Raw genomic sequence first — 21,520 nt, 5'->3', positions numbered from 1 at the left:
CCTACTGGAGGGCTTCCCTCTGCCTCTTCGTTCCTGTCGTCCCCGGGTTGCGGGAGACGTGGAGGTCTAAATAAGTTTTCTCTGCCTCGTCCTGATGCTTCTTGAGGTTTCCATAGTCTGTGGTTTAAAAACCAATCTCCTAAATTCAGCTGTTGGCTCCTTTACTGATGTTTTATGCAAGATTAATTTTAGAAGGGCGCCTCCTCCACTTCATACCTTTACAACGATATTTTAGCTCCATGTTTAATGCTAAACACTGAAGTCATCAGCTGCCCCGGGGGCGGGAGAAGGAAGGAAGAAGTCTTAAATGGAGGAATCTGCTTCTGAGCAGATGCCTGGCCTGGGCGTCTTAAGTCAAGGTGGCACCTTGCCTGCCTGCAGGCAGTGGGGGTGGCAGAGAGGTGGGGAGGGACAGGGGGATGTGGGTAGGGCGTTGTCAGATCTGTGATGCTCATGGGCACCTGTGTCTTAACCTGTCCCGTCTGGGACCTGAGGGATGTGGCAGGGAAGGTGGGGGTGGCGGGTGGGGCTGGGACACGGGCATGAAGCAGGGTCTGGGCAGCCAGCCAGGAGGAAGGAGAAGATGGCAGTTGCTTGGAGGGGGCACAGTGCTGAGATGCAGGGCGGTGTGAGCCTGGGGTCAGACTTTAAGAGCCGGTGAGCCCGAGCCGACTCTCTGGGGTGTGGGAAGGAGGGCGCTCGGTCAGACTCTCCACCTCTCTCCTTGTGCTTTAAGTTTCCGTCCTGCCAACTGGGTGACCTGTGTCCTTGTTCCCACAGGAGTCCTTCTTTCACTGGGCATTTGGTGTCACCGAGCCGGGCTGCTATGGCGTGATCAACGTGGACACCGGGATGTCGACTCTGTTTGTGCCCAGGCTTCCTCCCAGCCATGCCACCTGGATGGGAAAGTAAGGAGCAGTCTGGGGCTGCGACCGTGCCTGCTGACCACTGGCTGGCTGGCTGGGGGCGGGGGCAGGGCCTGGCCTGTGAGTGGCAGCGGGGGAGGGTTAGCAAGGGGCAAGGGTTACTGGGCAAGTGTACTAACAGTCTGCTCTGGGCCGGAGCCCTGTGCCCTTGGATGGGAAGGAGTGTCAGAGCTGGAGCTGCAGACTGTCTTCACTGGGCTAAGCCATGAGGGGCTGAGGATGTAGGCCCTGGCTCCGGTGGCTCAGCTGGGAGACAGGGTCATGCTCTGGGGCTATGCTGTGTGACAAGCTTGGGGCCAGAGGCCTGGGTGAGGCTGAGAGGCTGCCACACTCATCATCTGGGGTGTCTGCCAGCGTCAGGACCCTTGGCCACATCCACTGCTCCCAGGAGCCATTCCTGCCGGCTCCAAGGTGCTGAGGCGGAGGCTGTACTTAACTGGGTATGCTTGAGGCGATCAGAGGATTCCGCTAGATGCTCTCCACCTTCTAGCATGTCATTTCTGCCAGGAGAGTGCTTATTCTGGGCTAATGTACAAATTGCAGCCTTGGCTGCCTCGTGATCCCAACGCTCATTGCCAGGTAGGCTGGCGGGTCTGTGGCTGGTTTGAATGACGAGGCATCTGTGCAGAGGGCCAGGGCAGGGCCCCCCAACCTCAGTGGGCTTCTCCGGGAAGCGGGTCGGACCACTGTCCTAGCCTCCGATGCCTTATCTGTGGAACAGCCATGATGCCACTCACGAGGCATCACCAGGGCTTTAGTCCGTTAGTCACTGTGCATGGTTACACTGTGGGACGGTCACTGCGCTGTGACATTGGAGTGAGGCAGCGAGGGTGCTGGGGACAGGCAGCTGGTAATGTCCACAGTATTTACGGCCATTCCCTATGGAGAGTTGGAATCGTGTCCCTCCTGCCTGACTCGGTCAGGACCTGGGTCACAGCCTCAATGCATAAACGTGCCTGGGTCACTGTGTGACTTCTGAGTGAAGTGAGTGTTAGTCGCTCAGTTGTATCTGACTTTTCGTGACCCCATGGACTGTAGCCCTCCAGACTCCTCTGTCCATGGGATTTCCCAGGCGAGAGTACTGGAGTGGGTAGCCATTCCCTTCTCCAGGGGATCTACCCAACCCAGGAATTGAACCCAAGTCTTCTGCGTGGCAGGTGGATTCTTTACCATCTGAGCCACCAGGGAAGCCTGTGACTTCTGAGGCTAGACTGTAAATTATGCTGTAGTTTCCACCAGGCTCTTGCTCCTCGAGCCCAGCTGACATGTGGTGAGGAACCCAGACTCACCTGTGTGGAGGGCCCAGAGCCCGGCTGCCAGCCAGCACCACCCGCTGGAGCCTCAGCCCTCTTGAGTCTGTCCCGAGCCCTGACCGTCAGGGTCTGTGAGCATGATACATGATTTTTTACTCCCCTGTGGGTCAGGGTGGCTTGTCACAAAGCCCTGGTGACTGCAGGAGTTTCCTGGTGAGAGTTTAGATCTGGTCTGGGTGAAAAGATTCTCCCAGAGCCCTCCCTGCACCCTGAGGTGATCACAGAGCTGTAGCCTCAGCCCTTCCTGCCAGTGGCATGTCCGGGGCCCCTGTGCCTGGGCGGCCCCCGTGGCCTTGGCCTGCCCGCCCTTTCAGCCTCCCTATGGCCCTGCCTCCTGGCCCCAGGTGTGCTGAGACGCCCATAGCGTCAGAGATGCAGCCCCATGAGACGTGGGTGTGGACAGTAGTGAGTTTCCATCAGGAGGTGTGGCGGGGCTCTGAGGGTGTCACCACTTCTGACCACTGATGCTGCTTACACAGGGCTGACTCTTGCCAGAAGTCAGGGAGTGCCTGTCCACCGGGTAGAGTGGACATCCTCCAGGGCATGGCTTCTTCCCTGGGGATCCTCCAAACAGCTGAGCAGGTCTCACCCTGCCTCCCCACAGCCAAATGGCATTTGGGGGGTTTGGTTTTGGCCGCTTGGCATGACATGTGGGATCTAGTTCCCCAACTAGGGATCTAACTCTTGTCCCCTGAAGTGAAAGTGCCGAGTCTTAACCACTGGACCACCAGGGACGTCCTAATATGAGGGTTTAAAACTCCAGACCTTACTGGTCAGGGAGCAGCCATTAGCGGTTGCCTGTTCTAGAGCATAGTCTTCAGTAATACAGGAATCATCTTCTGCACTTTGACCATGGCTGCGTTTCAGAACTGCTGTTAAAAGTTCTTCTCTAATCTGTCCCTGCTTTGCCAGGGCAATTGACTGTGTGGTACGGATTTTGGAGGGTACAGATGGGTCTGCAGGGTGCATCTCCCTGTTGGAAAGGCTTCAGGTGGTCTGGGCAGGCCAGATGGAGCAGGCCGGTCCTCAGGGGCATTCTGGCTCTGCAGCAGAGAGCTAGCCCCTTGTCTCTGGCAGACCTGGCTCCCCTCCGTGCCTACCCCATCCAGCCTTCCCCTCCCTCTGCTCTGGTGTGACCTTCTACTAGTCCGCATGTCCCAAGCCTTCGGGAGAGAAGGCGGCATGTCGGGAATAGGGCAGTGGAAGGGGTGGGCTGTCTGGGGCTGGAGTGGGGAGCGGCCGAGTCTGATGTGCAGAGCTGATCAGACACTCCTGATCAATAGGGCGGGAGCGAGGCTGGCGGGAATACCTGGCCTTTTCGATCAAAACCCACCAGCCTGAACGTTTGACCTTCAGCTCCTCAGCTTCCTTCTGAGTCTCTCTCTGATGGCTTTTGAAAATCCTGCTGGCAGATACTGCAATCCGAAGTCGCCCAGGGAAACAGCACCCCCGTCTTCACATTTGCCGCTTCCTGTGTAAACAGCCTGTCCTGTCATCAAGGCTTCAGATGTGAGGGGCCCGCGGGAGCTGGGGGCTCAGGCTGTTCCTCACCTCGGGCCGTTGTGGGGAAGGGAATGCAGTAGCTTCTATTTTGTTTTTATTTGGCATTTTTGCTTGTACAAGTCTGGTGGTTTTTTTGATGTGAGAGTGTTTCCTGTCATTTCCGTCAGAATCCAGCTCAGCTGATGGCAATTTTGGCCCCCGGGCTGTCTGGGGTCCTCTGAGCAGGTGGGAAATTGGCACCCTGGGGAAGCTTCAGCACGGATGGAGGATGAGCGACTCTGGGCCAGGTTGGGGGACCCCTTCTAGGACCTCAGCAGCCTGGCCGTGTTCTGCTCCCACCCCTGGCTGAGACCTCTGGCTTGAACGTGAGAGAGTGTGGCTGGCCTGGGGTTTGTAGGGAGGAGGGAGCTGTGTCTGGGGCTGAGGCTCTGCACATGGCACTTCCTGGTGTGGGAACTGACGTGTGTGTGCTGTGTGCTATGGCGTGTGTGGTGTGGTGCGTGTGTGGGGTGTGTGGGGTGTTTTCACAGCCCCTGCTCCCGACCCTGTACACACAGCTGGGTCACAGGATGATGGCTGCCTCAGCCTGTCTGGTGGCCTGGTCCTGGCTCCCCTGTCTTCAGGGTAGTGATGATGGGTGCAGGCCTCCCAGAGGAGGAGGACCAAGGGAATTCCTTTGGCTCTGACCCCAGGCGGTTTGTGAGGAACCTGACCCCAGGCAGCCTGAGGCCTGGCGAGGGGTTTTGCCGGGACACTCAGCCGGGCTCCTCTCCATCACCTCTGCTCCCGACACCAGCCTCTCTGAGAAGTGCCGCCTTGCCCCCAGGATCAGTGACCCGCACTATGGAGAGGCCTGCCCTTCTCTCTCAAGCTAAGAGAACCCCGACATGGTTGCCCCCTTCATTCCGGAGCTGGGGCGGGGCTCTGGGTGGTGAGCAGGAGGAGAAGACTGCAGGCAGGCTCCAGCCCCTGGACATGGATGCTGACGGCTGTAATTCGGCCCTGATACTGATTCATTAGCCACATGCAGGTGGTCAGCTTGCCAGCTAGACCTGTGCTTGGAAATTTCATTTTCTAGAGGGTTCCACTATGTCTGCCCCATGCGTGTTAGTTGAAAGTTTCCTTCTCAGGGGAGGCCCCACACAGGGTGTTGGCACTCACCGCGCCCGCCCTGACCCTGAGTCGCCTGCTGGGCGCAGCTGCCAGTGGAGAAGGCTTGCATGGGCCGGGACCGCGGACACCGGCTCCTTCCTGAAGACGTGAATCCCTTTGGGGCGGGGCCTTGCCTCCTCTCTCCTGCCAGAGCTTCCCCTTCCTTTTTTGTAAAATTTTTTTAATTTTAATTTTTTTATTATTAATTTTTTAACACCAAAAATATTTTGCATTGACGTATAGCTGATTAACAATGTTGTGGGAGATTCAGGTTGCCCCTTCCTTTTGAAGGGAGAGTTTCTGGGGTGGGGCTGGCCTCCCTGCTGGCCCAGTCTCTCGCATCCAGTTGCTGCCACTTGGATCTCGCATACGACGGGATCTGGCCAGAGCTGCCCTGCTGGGCTCCAGACTGCAGTCAGGGCAGCGTGCACCTCTCTGTGTGGCCGCAGCCAGCCCAGCGCTCAGTGGGCATGGAGTTGCCCAGGGACCTCTCCTGCAGGGCTCATGTGGACGTGCCGGTCCTTTTCCTGTCAGTCCCTCTGGTGGCTGGCTTGACATGGTAGCCTGGCACACTTATCTCTTACGGTGCCATTTAAATGATTTTTACTAGAATTGGCCCCAAAACATGAAAAATAAGTACTATTCAAACTTAACTATCCCTATCCTTTAGGAAGAAATGGCATGCTAAGTGCCAGAGGAGATGCAGTTGGTTATTCCTGCTGAAAGCCAGGCCTGTGGCTAGTTGGGTGACTCGGGGCCCTTGAGGCCCATGTGCACTCTGGACTTGTTGAGGGGGGCAAAGGGCATTTGGTGGGGCTGACTTCCGAACTCGCTTCCTCCTGGACATCAGAGCAGCAGCGTCTGGCTCTCCTGTGGGCTGGCTGGCCCCTCGTGGCTTCTTGGCTCCCGTGGCAAGTAGAGTGGCCCATCGCTGGTGGGTGAGGGGTGGACAGGCAAGCACACAGCCCTGGGCCACCCGCGGAGTCCCAGCTGCCTTGTGCTTCTCTCTCCTTTACTCCCTCCTCCGCCCCCTCCACCGGTTCCTCCCTGTTAAGACCTTGACATCAGGCTGAATACATGGAGATGTTCCCAGGTCTCAAGTCTCCTGGGTTTCTGCTGAATCCTGATTGCCAAGACCCGCCTACACCCCCCCCCCCCCCACACCCCAGCCCCGCACCCAGGCAGGGCCAGCAGGAGCATGGTTCCTGAGGTGTCCCTTGGCAAGATGGCTTGGAAGACCTGGGAGGTTTAGGGTCCCCGACAGGAGGTGAGATGAGAAGCTCGGTGTCCAGGCTAATGGCCGAGACGCCCCTCTGTCGGATCATCAAGGCCGGCCTCGGAAGCAGGCCCTTAGCTCTTCCTGACTGTTTTGGGAGTTTGCTTTTGATGCCTGTCACAGCTGGAGCAGATGGAGCGATGGGGGCCCACAGGTGAACTGCGCACCCGCCGAGGATGCTGTGCCTCCTTAGCAGGGGCTGGAGTCACGGCAGTCAGCAGGAACATGGTGATGACACAAGGTCCCTACCCTTTGCCCTTCTGGCCTGTGCTTCTGTGTGTGGCTGCAGGGTCAGCTGTGCTGAGAGTGTCACCCCTTGGTAGTGAAAGGTTGTTGTTGAATCACGCGAATACACCGGGATTCTTGGCCCCCGGAGGAGAAGAATTCAATCCGGGGCCAGAGACGAGGCTTGATCGCTCAGAGCTTTTGTGTAATAGAGTTTTATTAAAGTATAAAGGAGACAGAGAAAGCTTCTGACATAGGCATCAGAAGGGGGCAGAAAGAGTACCCCCCTCCTAGTCTTCAGCTGGATGTTATATAGTCACTAGCAGTCTGTTAATGAAAGAAAGGAATGTCTTAAAATTTAGAATGGCACCAAATGGTTTATCTTGGGCCATAAAATAATTAACTTGAATCTTAAAGAAGGGCAGACCACCATACAAATAGTTTCATTTACATAGATTAGGGGAACAATATCTGAGTATAACATACTGGTTTGTCAAGTAGGTTTTGGGCCAAGAGGCGGAACCGACTTGGAGACAGAGTTTGGGGTAAAGGCGTAGTACATTAGCATAGCTTAAGACAAACATTTCCATAAGAAAAAGGCATTGGTTATCTCTAGGCTCAAGAATAGCTAACTTCAGGAGAAACCAGGTGTCATTATGGCAACACAGTATTTTAAGAGAAACCTCTCTTTAAATTTGTATAGAGAAGGAAAAAAATATTGCTAGTTTGTTTCCTCCTGCCGCTTAAGAGAGATAAAAATGTCTGACACTTGCAGGCTATTTCCTCCATTTGGAGACCCCTGGCCTTCCTGCCTGTTACCCTCTCAGTAGCAAAGGGTCCCCGAGCTCTTGGCAGTAAGCCTTGGAACCAGGGCCTTCAGTGTCCACTCGGGGTGCTTGTCATCAGTTCCTGCTCCCATGTAGCTGCTATGGTCGGTGCTAACGGAGGCACCAGACTTTGACCATTTACCTTTGAGTCCTGTCTCAACCACAGAAGCTGATGCAATTGGATCGTGCAAGTTTAATTAATGATGGGAGCTTGACACCCAGTGCCCACGTCAGAGAAGCCAGAAGGGAGGTGAAGCAAAGAGGGTTCTGGAACACTGAGCTGCCCATTGCCAGGGACCACTGTCTCCCCAGCCCAGCTCACCCCCTGGGGCTGTGAGTGCCCTTGTGCTAATCCCCAAGGCCACCTGTCTGTCCCTGGATCATGCTCTGTGTTTCCTGGCCACAGTCTGGTCTGGGATGCCTGTTTGGGTGGAAGGAAAATTTCCACTCAGAGAGGGGATGGGAGTCCGTTTTCTGGGTAGTGATGCTGGTACCTTGGAGGTATGTGGGGCTCGCTCTCAGAGGTGGTTGTCTCCAAGTGCCCTCTCTCCCTTATCCCCCGTGCCTTATCCTCCCAGGCACACTGTCCTTGGCACCTCCCCCTGCCTGTCTGCTCATCCTTGAGAACCCAGGAAACACACTCTAAAAGCCATCTGTTGCTTCCTCTGAGGCCTCCTTTGGATCTGACACTTGGTGACTAGAGTACCTCACATTGCAGGCAGGAGAAGGGCAAATCCCCCAAGCTGATGCAGTGCCCAGGCATGGGATGGCACAGGGCAGTGTGTGTATGTGAGACTAGACTTGGCTTGGACACCCTTCTCCTGGGTGGCTAATGCTCCTGATGTGAGCTGTATCACCAGCAGTGACATTGATTCATTTTCCCACCAAGAGGCTGGGGGGTGGGGGTGGTGCTTGCTGGACCCGCCAGCCCTGCCCAGCACAGCCATGACCACGGTCAGCACACGCGTGACCGTGAGGGGGGCAGGGGCGACTGAGCCACCTCCGCTCTGGGTCTTTGTCTCCTCACCAGCTGATTTTTTAGGGACGATGAGTAAGCTTGAGTGTTTCTCATCACAGTGAGTAATGCTGTTATTGACTTCTTTAAAATGTTAATTTTTAATTTTTAAACTTTCTTTTAAAGAGGCTCTGTGGGGGCCTGGGAAGCAGCTTATTTCACTCCCCAAAGAGTAGGGTGTGCTGGCGGGCTGCCCCATGGACTCTCCCTGGAGGGCGGAGGGAGGGTCCTCCTCAGCTACGTGCTGCAAGCGGCGAGGGTCACAGACTCAAAGGAAGAGCAGAGGTCAGCTGGGAGAGGTGGAGGGAGGCAGGCGGGGTTCAGCGGTCTCTCTGTGGCCCAGTGTCCTTTAACCCCCCCTCCCCGAGTCTGTGTTGGGCAGGCTGGCTTGGTGCCAAGTGCGGGATAGGGTAGGAATGGGCCCTAGACTGGGGGTGGGAAGGCAACCGGGGCCCAGCCAAGGCCAAACCCTGACCCTAGCCTTCCTTGTGCTTCTTTTGAGGATCCACTCCAAGGAGCACTTCAAGGAGAAGTACGCCGTGGATGATGTCCAATACACAGATGAGGTCAGTAGTGGCGACCCCTCCCCCTGCCGCAGCCTGGCTTGACATCGAGGGACAGCATGGTCCAGCCACCAGCTCCCTTAGCAGTGCCGGAAGCGTCTGGCACCTGGGAGGTGGCCGCTGAGCTGCTGGGGGGAGGCGATCTCTGTGAAGGTCTGATCAGGCTCGGCTGGGCCTTCACGTGTTGGGAGGCCCTCTCGCAGGCCCTCATCAGCTGCAGATGCTGCTGTCAGAAAAGCCCCAGGCTGCGAGAGGCCTGTGGGGTGGGGTGGACTTGGAGGTCCCCTGGCTATACTTTTCTTGATTTATTGGCTGTGTCACACAGTTTGCAGGATCTTAGTTCCCCAACTGAGGATGGAACCCGGGTCACGGCAGTGAAAGCGTGGAATCCTCACCACTAGGCCACCAGGGAACTCCCCGCAGCTTTAATCTTCTTCCCAGTGTGCTTGGCCAGTAGTGTGTGGCCAGGATAGGGATGCAACTGTCTTCCCGGGGCTCTGAATCTGTCCCCAGTCCAGGCAGTCGGAAGGGGCTGTCCCTGACTTCCACTGCTGTTAGGGCACAGGGAGATGCCCATGCTTAGATCCTCTCCTTTGGTGAGTGTGCCCCTCCTGCTTTTGTAAACTGCATTGTAACATTATTGCCCTTTGGGACCTTGACCTTCTGGGTCTCTTGGGCGTGAAACCTGGAGGTGGGCAGCCTGGGACGGGCCCTGGGGCTCAGCCCACCAACTCAGAGCCTCCCAGCCACAATCTGATGGTTTTGCTTCTATGACCAGGGTGTGGGCAGTGGCAGGAAGAGGGTGAACTCAGCTCCACTTACACTGTGATTTCTGGGGAGAAGCAGAACTGGCCTCTAGATGAGGTAAAACAGAAGAGGTCTCGAGTGTCAGGACAGGAAAGCCTGTAATGATGGTCTAGGATTACAGCCCCACAGACCAGCTCATTCTGAGTCTGTGTTTAGGAAGCAGAATCTTAAGTGAAGGCATCAGTGGAGTTGAGAGCAGGGAGCTTTTTGCAGGCCCCCCATCATCTGTGTCATCGGCTTTGTCGTGCCTGTTACTGCTGTGGGTCTTACTGGAAACGAGGGCTCCTGTGGACTGGGGGACAGGTGCTTCACTCTGGGGCAGCACCTGCGGGCTCCAAGAGCCTCAGTAGCTCACACGGATTCCCTCCTCCCTCTGCCCTGTGCTGTGGGGGCCAGAGTCTCACCCTGATTAGAGGAGGAGGCCAAGGCTCCAAGCAGTGAAGGGCTTCATCCACAGCCCCACCAGTGTGGAGTACCAGACTTGGATGTGACCTCAGAGCCTGTGGACCCCAGAGGCGCACCCTCCACCCCTGCCTGTGCCCTGTCAGAAGTGAGCGTGTGCTGCTGGACATGCCTGTAGAGCTGACAAGGCTCCCAAGTGCCTTGGATTTCCTGTGGCTTGAATTGGAGCCCAACCAAAATACAGACGCCTGAGCTGGGAGGCACTCGAGGTGCCCGGGGCTGCTCCATCACGGACGGTGACAGGAAGCCCTTTGTGTTGGGCCAGTTCTATGAGGCTCGGCTCGATCTAGCCCGCAGACAGCCTTGGCCGTCTGCACAAATCACAGACAGGAAGCCGCTGACACTTGTCTCCTCTGCAAGAAGGCAGGAAGCCCCCACCCCAGGTCGTGGCCTGTCACTCGATACCACACGCAGGTGGCTGATGTAGCAGACCTGGCTGCCTAGTTCCCTCCTCGTACAGGTGATCCTGAGTTTAATTGCTGAGAAGGTCGACTGAACGGTGGCTCCCCTGAGAGGGTGGGGCTCAGGAAAACCTTGAGAGGGGCTAGGCATTGCCGTCAAGGTGCCGTGCAGAGGCTGTGTCCTGGTGATGGGAGCTGGCCTGGCAGAGGGCAAGTCTTGTGTCCTCTTTTGTGGCACCAGACAGGTGTTGCCAAGGTCACTGACTCAGATAGAAGAGACCTTGGTGGCAGCCACAGCCAAGGCAGTGGTTGATACCTCCCATCTCCCCACCTCAGTGGGTAAAGGCATCGGGAGTGGTGTGCCCCCGATTGCTCTGTGGGACCACTGGCCCCAGGTTACCGGATACCCCAGTTGTTCATGAGTAGGTGCACATCCACGTTGTTTGTGGTCATTCCCCACATTTATATTTTGGGAACAATTTGACAATTTTAAATGCATTGCTGCATTGAAAAACCATCGTGCAGCCCTGTTTCAGACTGCCATGAAGAGCTTTGCTTTTTGCACAGTGAACCCAGCTTCCTGGAGCAGTAGGAGCTTGTTTTAGGATCATCCAGCCCCCGCTTCTGGATCATCACCCTTGAAGAGTGGCCAGCAGGCCTGGTGGAAGCCTTGGGTGCGAGGGTGCAAGAGGGAAGCCTCTGACTGTCCCCAGGGACGGATCCTTGTCCACAGGGCTCTGAAGCATCCTGTGTTTGCTGTCCACCTCAACCTGCTGGAGAGGCCAGGCTACCTGGGAAACAGGTGCTGCGGCATGAAGCAAGGCAGGGGTGTTTAACAGCGCTGGTTTGTGAGAGCTGGTGGGTCCCCAGTGACCGCTGCTCCATGGAAACGAGGCCCTGTGTGGCTGGAGCTGTGTCATACTGTATGTGGAGTGGCATTTCCCGCTGGTGACGCATAGCTGCCTCCCGTCACCTTAATTTCAGAGGCGTGGAATCAGGGTGTGCCGATGAGAGTGTAGCAATAATGGGTCTCCACAGGGAAGGGCGGATGCAACTGCCCAGCTTGGGGAGGTTTCGCAGCCACAGAAGTAAGCAGAGCCCACTCAGGTCGTGATCAATAAATGACGCTGTCCTGCCAGGACCATCAGACGCCTGGCCCGCCACGTCAGACCTCCTCCATCCGTCTGCTCCTTCTCCTCCATTATCCCCCGCCAGCACATCCCGAGTTGTAGCTGAGAAGAAAACCAGCAGCCAGCACATTTGTCATCCTCCTCCCCTCTCCCAAGGACAATAGCGCCTACAATCCCCAAGTGCCCGCTCGCGCTCTGGCTCTGCTGCAGCAATTGACAGACCCGCTCCACGTTGATGAATGTAGACCCTTCATTCACCGTAACAACACACCCAGGGCCGACAAGCACGGCTCCGGTTCCTTCTAATGAGCCGCCCCCTCCTCAAGGAGGGCCTGGGGAGTGTCTGTGACTCAGCGTGCTGCGGTGCGTGCAGCTCCGGGGCCGGGCTTCAGTCATTCTCAGAGCAGTTACTGAGCAAACGAGGAGGGCCTGGGGAGATGGAGCGTCAGTGGGAGGGTGGTTGGTACACATCCGGGACTCATCAAAACCTTGACAAAGTGTGGGGCTTGTCAGACAGCAGTTACCCTAAATTAATTTTTTTTTAAGAAAGCCATTTTTTTAAGGTAATTTATTTTAGAGAAATAAAGACTCTATACCAGGGATGTCCATCATCATGATTTATAATAATCATTAGAAATAATGTAAGTGCCCACAGAGGAATGAGTAAATAAACTATGCCAGCTCTGTTAAGAGACTAGGACGCGGTGCAACTCTGCGCTCTGCTGTCTTTTAACTGGTGAACCTGGGCAGATGAAGTCTTAAGTTTTTTATTTTATTTTACTGTTTATTTTGGGGCTTCCCAGGTGGCTCAGTGGTAAAGCATCCACATGTCAATGCAAGAGATGTGGGAAGAGATGTGGGTTTGATCCTGGGGTCGGGAAGATCCCTGCAGAAGGAAATGGCAACCCACTCAAGTATCCTTGCCTGGGAAATCCCAGAGGAGCCTGGCGGGCTTCAGTCCATGGGGTCACAGAGTCGGAGTCGACTGAGCAACTGAGCATGTGTGCACACAGTGTTTCTTTATTTAGCTGCATTAGATCTTGGTCGCAGCACACAGGATCCTTACTGCGTCATGCAGAGTTCACTGCGGTGCACGGACCCTCTGGTTGTGGTGCGAGGGCCCTGGAGTACGCAGGCCCAGTAGTTATGGCGCATGGGCTTGTTGCGCTGCGGCATGTGGGATCTTAGTTTCCTGACCAGGGATTGAGCCCACATCCCCTGCATTTCAAGGCAGGTTCTGGGGCCACCAGGAAGTCCCCCAGAAGCTTTTTCACTGGTGAAACCTGAATTTGCAGCACTAGTCTCACGGGAGGTTACATGAGATGAGTCTGCAGTGACTGACGCAGGCCATGATCAAGGTCTCCCTGGACGTTAACCATCCCCCTCAGTAGTGACTGGTAAAAATGGCATGTTTGAAGAATATTTAATGACAGGAAATAAGCGAAGCGTGTAACTTCATATGATCCAAATGTCATTACAGATCTGTTTTTATGTGCAGAGGTAAAAAGTCTCAGGGGATGGTTTTGTAGGTGTATTTTATCTTTTTTATAGTTTTCAGTATCTTCCAGGTTTTCTCTGGGAGCCTCTCAGTATTAAAAAGCATATATATTACATATGTCAAAGCTTATCAAAACATGCACTTCAAATAATGTGCAGCGTAGAATATGTCAGTGATGGCTCCATAACGCGGTTGAAACAACAAACAAATCCCTCTAACTCTCACCCTGTGTCAGAGTGTCAGAGTTTAGGGTGGGAGCGTGGGGAGGGGGCTCAAATACAGTGGGAGCTGTCATGGCCAAGATGCAGAGTGGACTGAGGGGTGGAGCCAGGAGAGGAAGCAGGTGGTCTCACTAGAGTGGCAGGCACCCTTGGATGTCATGGCGATGCAGTGTGATGGGCATGTTGCCAGGGGAATGAGGGCTGTTAGGGGGCAGTAGAGGAGGGAGTGAACCAACCTGCCTGGGAGGGGGGCAGGGACCTAAGTCTTGAGTACAAATTGAGGAAACAGCTGAGATGGGGAAAAGTGTGCCAGGCAGCGGTGAGAGCCCAGGCACAGGCACAGCGGTGAGATGGGGATAAGCCTACGTGGCAGGGATGGCGATGGGGTTGTTCAAGGGGGTTGGTTAGGAAGCAGCCAACAAGCAAGGGCCTGAGTGGGCCGTGGGAGGGATGGAGAGCAAGGATATGGGGTCGGGAGTGGCTGAGTCCATGTGGTCAAGGGGATGAATGGGGGCTGGGAGGCGGGTGTCCACCCAGAGGACCAGAGCCGGGTGGGGCCGTTGCCTAAGAGCTGGCTGGAATGGGTCTTTTGCAAGGGACCAGGCAGATGAACAGAGGTGCTGCCCTTGGCAGGCGGGTGGGTCTGACTGTTTGGAGCTGGGGTCCATGTGGGTCCCGGAGGCTGGGCCGCACATGGGGAAGCGTGCCAGGTTTAAGCTTGAATCCCTCTCTGCCCCGATAGCTCCGTGGCTTTCTGAAGTCCCTTATTCTCTGTAAGTTTCCTGTTTGAAGGATGTGCTTGATCAGCATGAGTTGTCAGCCCTGAATAACCCTGGTACATCACCTCCATCAGGCTTCATGTGGTGGCACTAAAGTGGATGTTTTCTTTCTGACCTTTCAGATCGCCAGTGTTCTGACATCCCGGAGCCCCTCTGTGCTCCTCACTCTGGTAAGTGGCTGGTGTTCAAGGACCAGGCAGCATCTGTGTATGGAGAGGGGCTTTGGGGAGCCGGTTGACTCTGCAGAGGTCAGGGCCTTGGGGTGGGATGGAAAACAGAGCAGCAGTCACTGGTGATCAGTAGTGACACCTCAGTCTGGATTACTAATCGTGTCCAGGATCACACCCTCCCTTCTCCAGTCGCCTTGGGCCGCGTCCTGTCCTGAGGCCACTGTGGACGAGGCACCCTGCATACTCCAAGAGTTAAAACCCAACTAGAGGATGTAGTTGGGTCAGGTTGAGCTCTTGGGGTTTGTTTATCAATTTGCTTCCACCCTGTGTCTCCCTCATTGTTGATAGAATTTGGAAAAACACACCCTTTGCATCAGCCCATGAAGGTGCTGGGCTGTGTGGCGTCAGATTTTGGACCCGGGGCGCTGAATGACAGAGGACCTGCAGCAGCCTGGGGCTGGCAGGGGTGCACGGTGCCCCCCAGTGGGGTGGGGACGCTGGGGCTGTGAAACGGCTCTGAGAAGAAGCCTGCCTTCATATGCTTCTTCAGCTTGGGGAGCTTCCAGTATGAAGAGTGTATAGAAAGTGACCCTTCTCTCCTTTGTTAATTGATTTTTACAGGAATAGTTTTTTCTAGGTTATTTTTGTTAGCACTTCACATGGTCTCTTTTTTTCCACCCTGCTGTTTTGATGGCTGAGAAGAAAAGTTAAGATTGTGGTCACAGGGGGTTCAGTGTGTTTTATTTGGGGGGACGCAATCAGACATCCACCTGAAGGTCTTGAGGAAGAATTAAAGGGGGATTTAAAAGGCCTGGCCTCTCTGGGGACAGCACATTTTCCTCTGAGTCTTTTGTTTTCTCTCCTTCCCCGTCTGAGTTCTACTTGGAGTCTCCTTACAATTAGGGAAAGGAGAGGAATGTAGCAGAGTCCCTGCGTCACCCGGTCGGGTCACACCAGCATCTCTGGCAGGGTCAGATTTGACAGTGTTCTCGGGACACTGTCCGTGAGGAGCGTGTGTGCACACATGTGTGCAAGGGAGATGGGCCAGGCTTGGGGGCGGGGGCCTGTGGTCGGTGGTGGTCCCAGGCCGCCCGAGCCGGGGTCAGCAAAGTGCTTGGACTGAGGACACCTTGGTTTCCTCTGCTTTTCAAGCCACAGCTAAGAAGGAGGGTTGCCCTTCTGCTGGGGCCTGGCCTTTCAGGAAGGGATGGGTTGGCTGGGGCCAGAGTGGGGGCTCCCGGTCCTTACCCAGTCCCACAAGGCCCCGTGTGGCAGGTCTATGCCCTCACTCTCCGTCTCTCTCCCCAGCGCGGCGTCAACACGGACAGCGGCAGCATCTGCAGGGAGGCCTCCTTCGAGGGCATCAGCAAGTGAGTCCTGGGGCCCCGGGAACCGTCTTCCTATTCCATCAGCTCACATCTTCCCCCGCAGGCCTGACCCAGTCTATTTATATAAACTAGGCACAAAACACACAGCAGGGGACTTCCCTTGGCAGTCCATTGGTTAAGACTCATGCTTCCAATGCAGAGGGCACGGGTTCTATCCTTGATCAGGGAACTAGATCCCACATGCCGCAGAGCATGGCCAAAAAGTTAAAAAGGAAAAACAAAAACCAGAAGGATGTTTATAGAAAGGGGCTCAATTTGGTACTTTTGAGGAAATGCTTAGAAAAAAAATTTGCTTACATTCAGTTCAAGTTTGACTTTAAGGACCGACGCTACTTCCCCATGGAGCTCCATCATCAAAGCATCAGCGACCGAGTGCTTAGGGAGCCCTGGCCACCGGGCACACTCAGGGGGCCGTGCGCACTCAGGGGGCTGTGCACACTCAAGGGGCCGAGTGCACGCAGTGGGCGGTTGTTTTCCCTCCAGGGACCTGATCTGGCCTTGTGGTCTTCATTCTTATCCGCCCCCTCCCCTCACTCCTGGCCAATGAACCTCTCCCAGTCCGGCTCGCAGGTTTCTCCTGTGCCCCCTGCTGCCCCAGTCCCGGGCAGGGGCCCCTGCCTTTCCTGCCCTCACTCCCCAGTGTAGCCCCAGGCGGGGCCCTGGAGCCCTGCTCCCCGCTTTAGGCCTCTACACAAAGGAGGGCAGATGTTGGGCACAGAGAGCACAGTATCTTGCCTGCCTTGCCACCCTCACGCCCCCAAGGAATGTGGCCAGCCAGCCACCCTTGTGTCTCTGGGCTGGCTGCTGACCGGCCTTGGCACGGGGGTATCTGCGGGGCCCCAGGCTGCAGCAAGCGAACCCTTGAGGAGAGCACCTACCGCTTGGGGCTGCCGAGTGTGGCCAGCTCACTTACCTGTTCCTCCTGTCCCAGCCCCTCCTGCACCTCCCGTGCTCTGCACCAGGGTGGCCCCTGTCGTCCTTTGGTGGACCGCGGCGGCGGCAGGGGAAGCGCCTTATAACTATGTATGAGCCCGAGCCATGGGAGTTTGTGCATGTGTGTGATGTTGGGTGATTAGCAGGGATTATGAGCTCATAAATATGTATCACTTCCCCCAATGATAAGAGCGGTGGGGTCGGGGGAGCGAGTATCAGGTTTGCTGCTTTTCATTGCACGAATCTCCGCATCCTCTCGGGAGTTCCCCAGAGCGGCCTTCCTCCCACACCAGCGGTGATTAGCCCAGCTCGTTGAGATGCTGGCCACGGAGCCGCCGTCTCTTCCCCGGGCCCTTGAGAGGGTAGTGCGGGTGCAGCCAGCTGCTTCCCGTCCCAAGCCTCCCCTGGTCCCCCAGCACCACCCGATGCCAGAGCTCCCGTGCCCTGTTCACCTGCCTCCACCAGCTCCATGGAATGTCTCCAGTCCCGCAGGCTGGCTCCTCTGGTCTCAGCGTGGGTCGCTACCTCGTGGGGAGGGCCCCAAGCTGGGAGGAGGGAGGGTTTGCCACATGATGAAATGCGAACCCGCTCATCCAGAGCCTGGGTGCAGCCAGTGCTTAGTAAACAGTTACCCATGAGCAAACCCCCATCATGCCCCAGTGCCTCTACAAGCCTCAGTTTCCCCAGCTGTGTAGTGGGCCAGTGGACTTGACGATCTCCGATGACAAGATTCCCTGATGCCAGTGAGCTGTCGGGCTTCTCGGCTGTGGGGTCTTTGCTTGCCCAGCCCCCGAGCCGAGGTCTCTGCTGTGGAGAATGCCTCCTTAGCACCCTGGGCACAGGTGGTAAGGCTGGAGTGGCTCCTGGCTATTCCCTAAAGTTTTCTGAGGGGAGAGGCAGGGGACCCTAGCGACATCATCACTGTTAGTGAGCAGTAAAAGCTGAGGCCCCCTCCCCACTCCCCCTGGGAGGATTCCCGCTGTGGACCAACCCCTCCCTCCATGGAGTAGACCCAGCCTCTGTTCCTTGCTGCCCTCGGAGTCCCCACGGTCCCTGCCAAGAGCCAGAGGAGCCTGTGCTTGGCCAACACCCCACCCCACTATGGGACGCTTTTTGGAGAGCCAGGGCCTGCCTTATCTTTGCACACGTTCTCAGGCACTAGGTGGGCCCTCTCCAACCCATGGTCCAGTCCAGACAGGCTGGCTATGGGCTGCTCCCCAGGCCCCTCACTGCTGGGCTGAGAGCCACCCCCACACTGAGGGGATTCATTTCCATGCCCATGTGGCAGCAGAGTTCTCTGACTTGGCTGCAGGTGAGAGCCCTCCCTGTCTTGGGGTCCCCAGGCCCACCTACAGTGCTCACCCCTCTCCTGTTGCCTCATAAATCCCTCTGGGCCCCACATAACAACCCCTCGGGGTTGCTCCCTCACCCCGCACGCCGTGGTCACTGACCTCGGGTCCCCTGCCAGTGCCTTCCCTGTGGAAAAGTCACGTTCATCTTCCTGGGGTCTGGGTGCAGTCCAGCCACTGCCAGCACTCTAGTTCTGCCACCTCTCGGACCCTGTTGCCGGGCTGGAGGGGCCCTTGTCCTCCAAAGCCACTGGGCCAGTGACCGAGTTCACCTGCCTGCTGCGAGCCTCTCCAGCTGTTTTCGGGGATAATAATAGCCTGTTTCCTAAGCAAGATGAATCTTGCTGTTGTCCCAGTTTCCAGTACTAAGCTGCTTCTATCTTCGGTCACTTCTCACCGCCCTAATGAAGTGGCTCATTCCTGGAATTTTGTTTTTAACCATTTTGAACTTTTCTGCAAACCCTCCTACCTTAGATCCTTATTTGACCTCTGGCAGAAGTTCAGGATCTGGCCTCTCAATTTGTCCTAATGGACCACCCCCTGCCACCTTGATTCCTTGACTTGGGGTAGGAGGGAGCTTGTGGCAGAACAGTGGCCTCACCTGTCCACCCATGCCCGACCCTCCTGGCCCTGGTCTAGCCGAGGGGTCGGCCTGGGACCTTGTCTCTAGGTGTGGCTCCTCAGGGTTGGCTGCCTCGGGCTTGTCACCTTGTGGGGGTGGGGGTGGGGCTGTGGGTTTGATTCTGGGAGCCTTTAGGCCTCCCTCAGCCTTCCCAGGTCAGGACCAGGCCTCCTCAGCCCACAGCAGGGTTTGTGCCAGAAATCACAGTGGTGGCTTTGGCAGAGGACTGGGAGCAGGGAGGCAGAGGTGGGCTGGGGATGGTAGACATGTGCTGGGATCTCCCCATGGCCTGGGGCCTCTGGACTCATCAAGGGGTTACCCTCTGCTTCTGGGACACTCCCCACCCTCATGGGCTCTGGGGGGCTTTGTTTTCTGTTTTTTTACATAATTATGACATGCTCGTGTAGAGAGCTCTTAACGCACAGAGGCGAAAGCAAGGTGGGGCTCTGTCCTTCCTGGGGAGGACGGAGTGCTGTACTGGGCTGAAGGGAGCAGGGTGGGGGCAGGCCTCCTGCTGAGCTGGACTCCGGCCCAGGCCACAGCTCCCACGAAGGTGTAGGAGAAGCAGGCCCTGCGGGGGTTCTGGACACAGGATAGGGTCCAGCATTCATTGCCAGGTGCTGGCGAGGGCAGGGCGAAGGCTGGTCTGTGGAGAGGACAGCCCCGCAGTAAACACGGCTTCTTCCCGTGGGCTGCATGTACCACCATGGACTGCCGTAGTGGGTTTCTGCACCCTGGGCACCAAGGCAGACATGATAAGTCTCTGTTAGCAATCTGAGAGGGTAGACTTGATTTTCCTGAGAAACAGACAGACCCCAGCTATGAAGGGAACGAGATTATCTGTGGGGGGCCACCTTCCTGGCCGGAGACTGTTCCTCCCGAGGCAGGCAGGCTGCCCGGGAGCCCCGGGCGGGGGCCCCGAGTACAGAGCGCTTTGTTTCATGCCATTGTCTGACAAAGAAATATGGTCGATATTTTATATCAGCTGGTAGTTCAGGATAAGCATATTTCTTATCTTTTGGCATTTACTTAAATTGCCTTGCGTACTTGAAGACAATCGGTTACAAATTAATTCCATTTAAATAAGTGGTTAAATATGAAATTGCTGAATTTGGGGGTTATTAATGAAGGAATATTAATGTTCAGAGATGTGAATTTTTAAACCCAAGAAATAGAAGGACATTATTAAAACCTGACAATTACAATAAAATGCCAGTCTGTGATGTGGGGACCAGTGGCTTTCTGGTTCCTGTTAACTTATGTATCAAGGTAACAGTTCAGATTGAGGTTCTGATTATGGCTCATGGAATTTCCGTGAGTCTCCTGAAGAGACAAGAGCCCATCCCAGCCCCCAGAGCTGGTGGAGTGGGAGGCCTGTTCGGGGCCTGCTCTCCGTCCTCAAGTTGGAAACTGTAGGGAGGAGTCTGGGGGCTGGGGCAGGGCTGGCTGGGCCCACACTGCTCACTTTGCATCATCCAGCCCACAGGTGGAGCCCACCAGGGAGGTATCCTCTGCTTCTAGGGTACTCCTCACCCTCATGGACTCTGGTGGACTTTTTTTTTTTTAACATAATAATTACATGTTCTTTCTAGAAAGGTCTAACTAGCACAGAGGCAAAAGCAAGGAGCGTTCCAATTTCATGACCCTGAGTTAAAAATTGATATTGTAGTGAATATCTTTTGGACTCTTAAGTGTGTGTCTGAGTGTGTTTCTCTGAGTGTTTTTGTGTCTGAGTGTGCCTGTGTGTGAATCTGCATATTTCTGTATGTGTGTATATTTGGATGTGGACCTTTGTTAGTTTAAGTGTATGCCTTTGTGTGTCTGTGTGTGTTTGCCCGTGTCTGTGAATATACATCTATGTGTGTGTCTGTGTGTGCCTCTTTTCTAAGCAAATGCCTGCCTGTGTGTGTCTGTGTGTTTGCATCTGGGTCTTTGTGCTGGGTCACCTTGTTCGTGTGTGTGTGTGAGCATGTGTGTATGTGTATGTATGTTTTGTAATGTGAGATTTTATTGGCATGTTTGGCTTTTGAAGAGATGGGCCATTGCTTTTCCCAGCATCAAAGTGACATTTGGCAGAATGGGAGACAGAGTCTCTATTGCCATCTTTATTTATGTCATCTGCTTCTCTGTTCTTCACTCTGCACCACATTGGCTGTCTGGGGTCGCTTTGATATTTCACAAGTAGGGCTTGATTCTACAACATTTTGCTTGACTTCTCAGGAAGTAGTCTTATTTTTCTAGTTAGGGATCCTGAAAGCTTTCATACTGTGGACACCTCTCAGCCTGCTAGCGCCTCCTTCTCTCTCCTCTCCCCTTTCCCTTCTTCAGCCAGGAGTGGGGGTACTAGCTACACAACCAAGGCATTAGATAGGTGCTTTCCAACACCCGACATTGAGGCCCTGGAGAATTTCTGATTGGTCACAATCCTGTATGCCCTGCGTGCAATCTCCTGGCTTGAGATGGAGCAGGACTCAGAATCCCAAGGGTCAAAGGCCAGCCAAGGCTTCTCTGCTGAGGCCCATACATGGTGCTGGGCTACATTGCACTTCCCCCACTGTCTCACTGACAGCTTGAGCTCTGAGTCATATGTGACACCAGTGTCAGGGATTTGCCCCAACCTGATCTTTTTGTTTCTTGGGTTCCCTTTCCAGTTACGTTCATTTTACCAAAGAACAACTTGGTTTTTCTCAATTACGTGTTTGCTTTCTATTTCATTGATTTTTGCTTTGAAAAGTTTCTAATCTCTTTACATTTTGTTTGTTCTTTCTCTAGCTTCTTGAGAAAGAAGGCAGTTCTGGGATAGAAGTTTAGATCACTGGTTTTCAATTGTTCTTTTCTACTATCTACATTTAGAGCTTTAAATTTTCCTCTAAGCACTGCTTTAGCTGCAGTTCACCAGTTATGATATTTCATGTTTTTATTTTCTAATTTTATTATTATCTCTTCTTTGAAGAGTGGAT

General features: G+C 55.0%; 1 protein-coding gene across 1 annotated transcript in view; it reads left to right on the top strand.

Moving 5' to 3' along the window:
* The window catches only part of PEPD (peptidase D), a 120,044-nt gene that overhangs the window by 9,806 nt on the left and 88,718 nt on the right, over positions 1-21,520 (top strand). The window contains exons 3-6 of the mRNA XM_025269021.3: positions 781-908; positions 8,740-8,803; positions 14,221-14,268; positions 15,577-15,638. Of these exons, the coding sequence (XP_025124806.2) occupies positions 781-908; positions 8,740-8,803; positions 14,221-14,268; positions 15,577-15,638 (302 nt within the window). The remainder of the gene's footprint in view (positions 1-780; positions 909-8,739; positions 8,804-14,220; positions 14,269-15,576; positions 15,639-21,520) is intronic.

The sequence above is a fragment of the Bubalus bubalis genome, chromosome 18, assembly GCF_019923935.1.
Source record: "Bubalus bubalis isolate 160015118507 breed Murrah chromosome 18, NDDB_SH_1, whole genome shotgun sequence".
In the NCBI taxonomy this organism is placed as follows: domain Eukaryota; kingdom Metazoa; phylum Chordata; class Mammalia; order Artiodactyla; family Bovidae; genus Bubalus; species Bubalus bubalis.
Note: the sequence above shows the minus strand (reverse complement) of the source record. Positions and strands in the feature narration are given on the sequence as shown.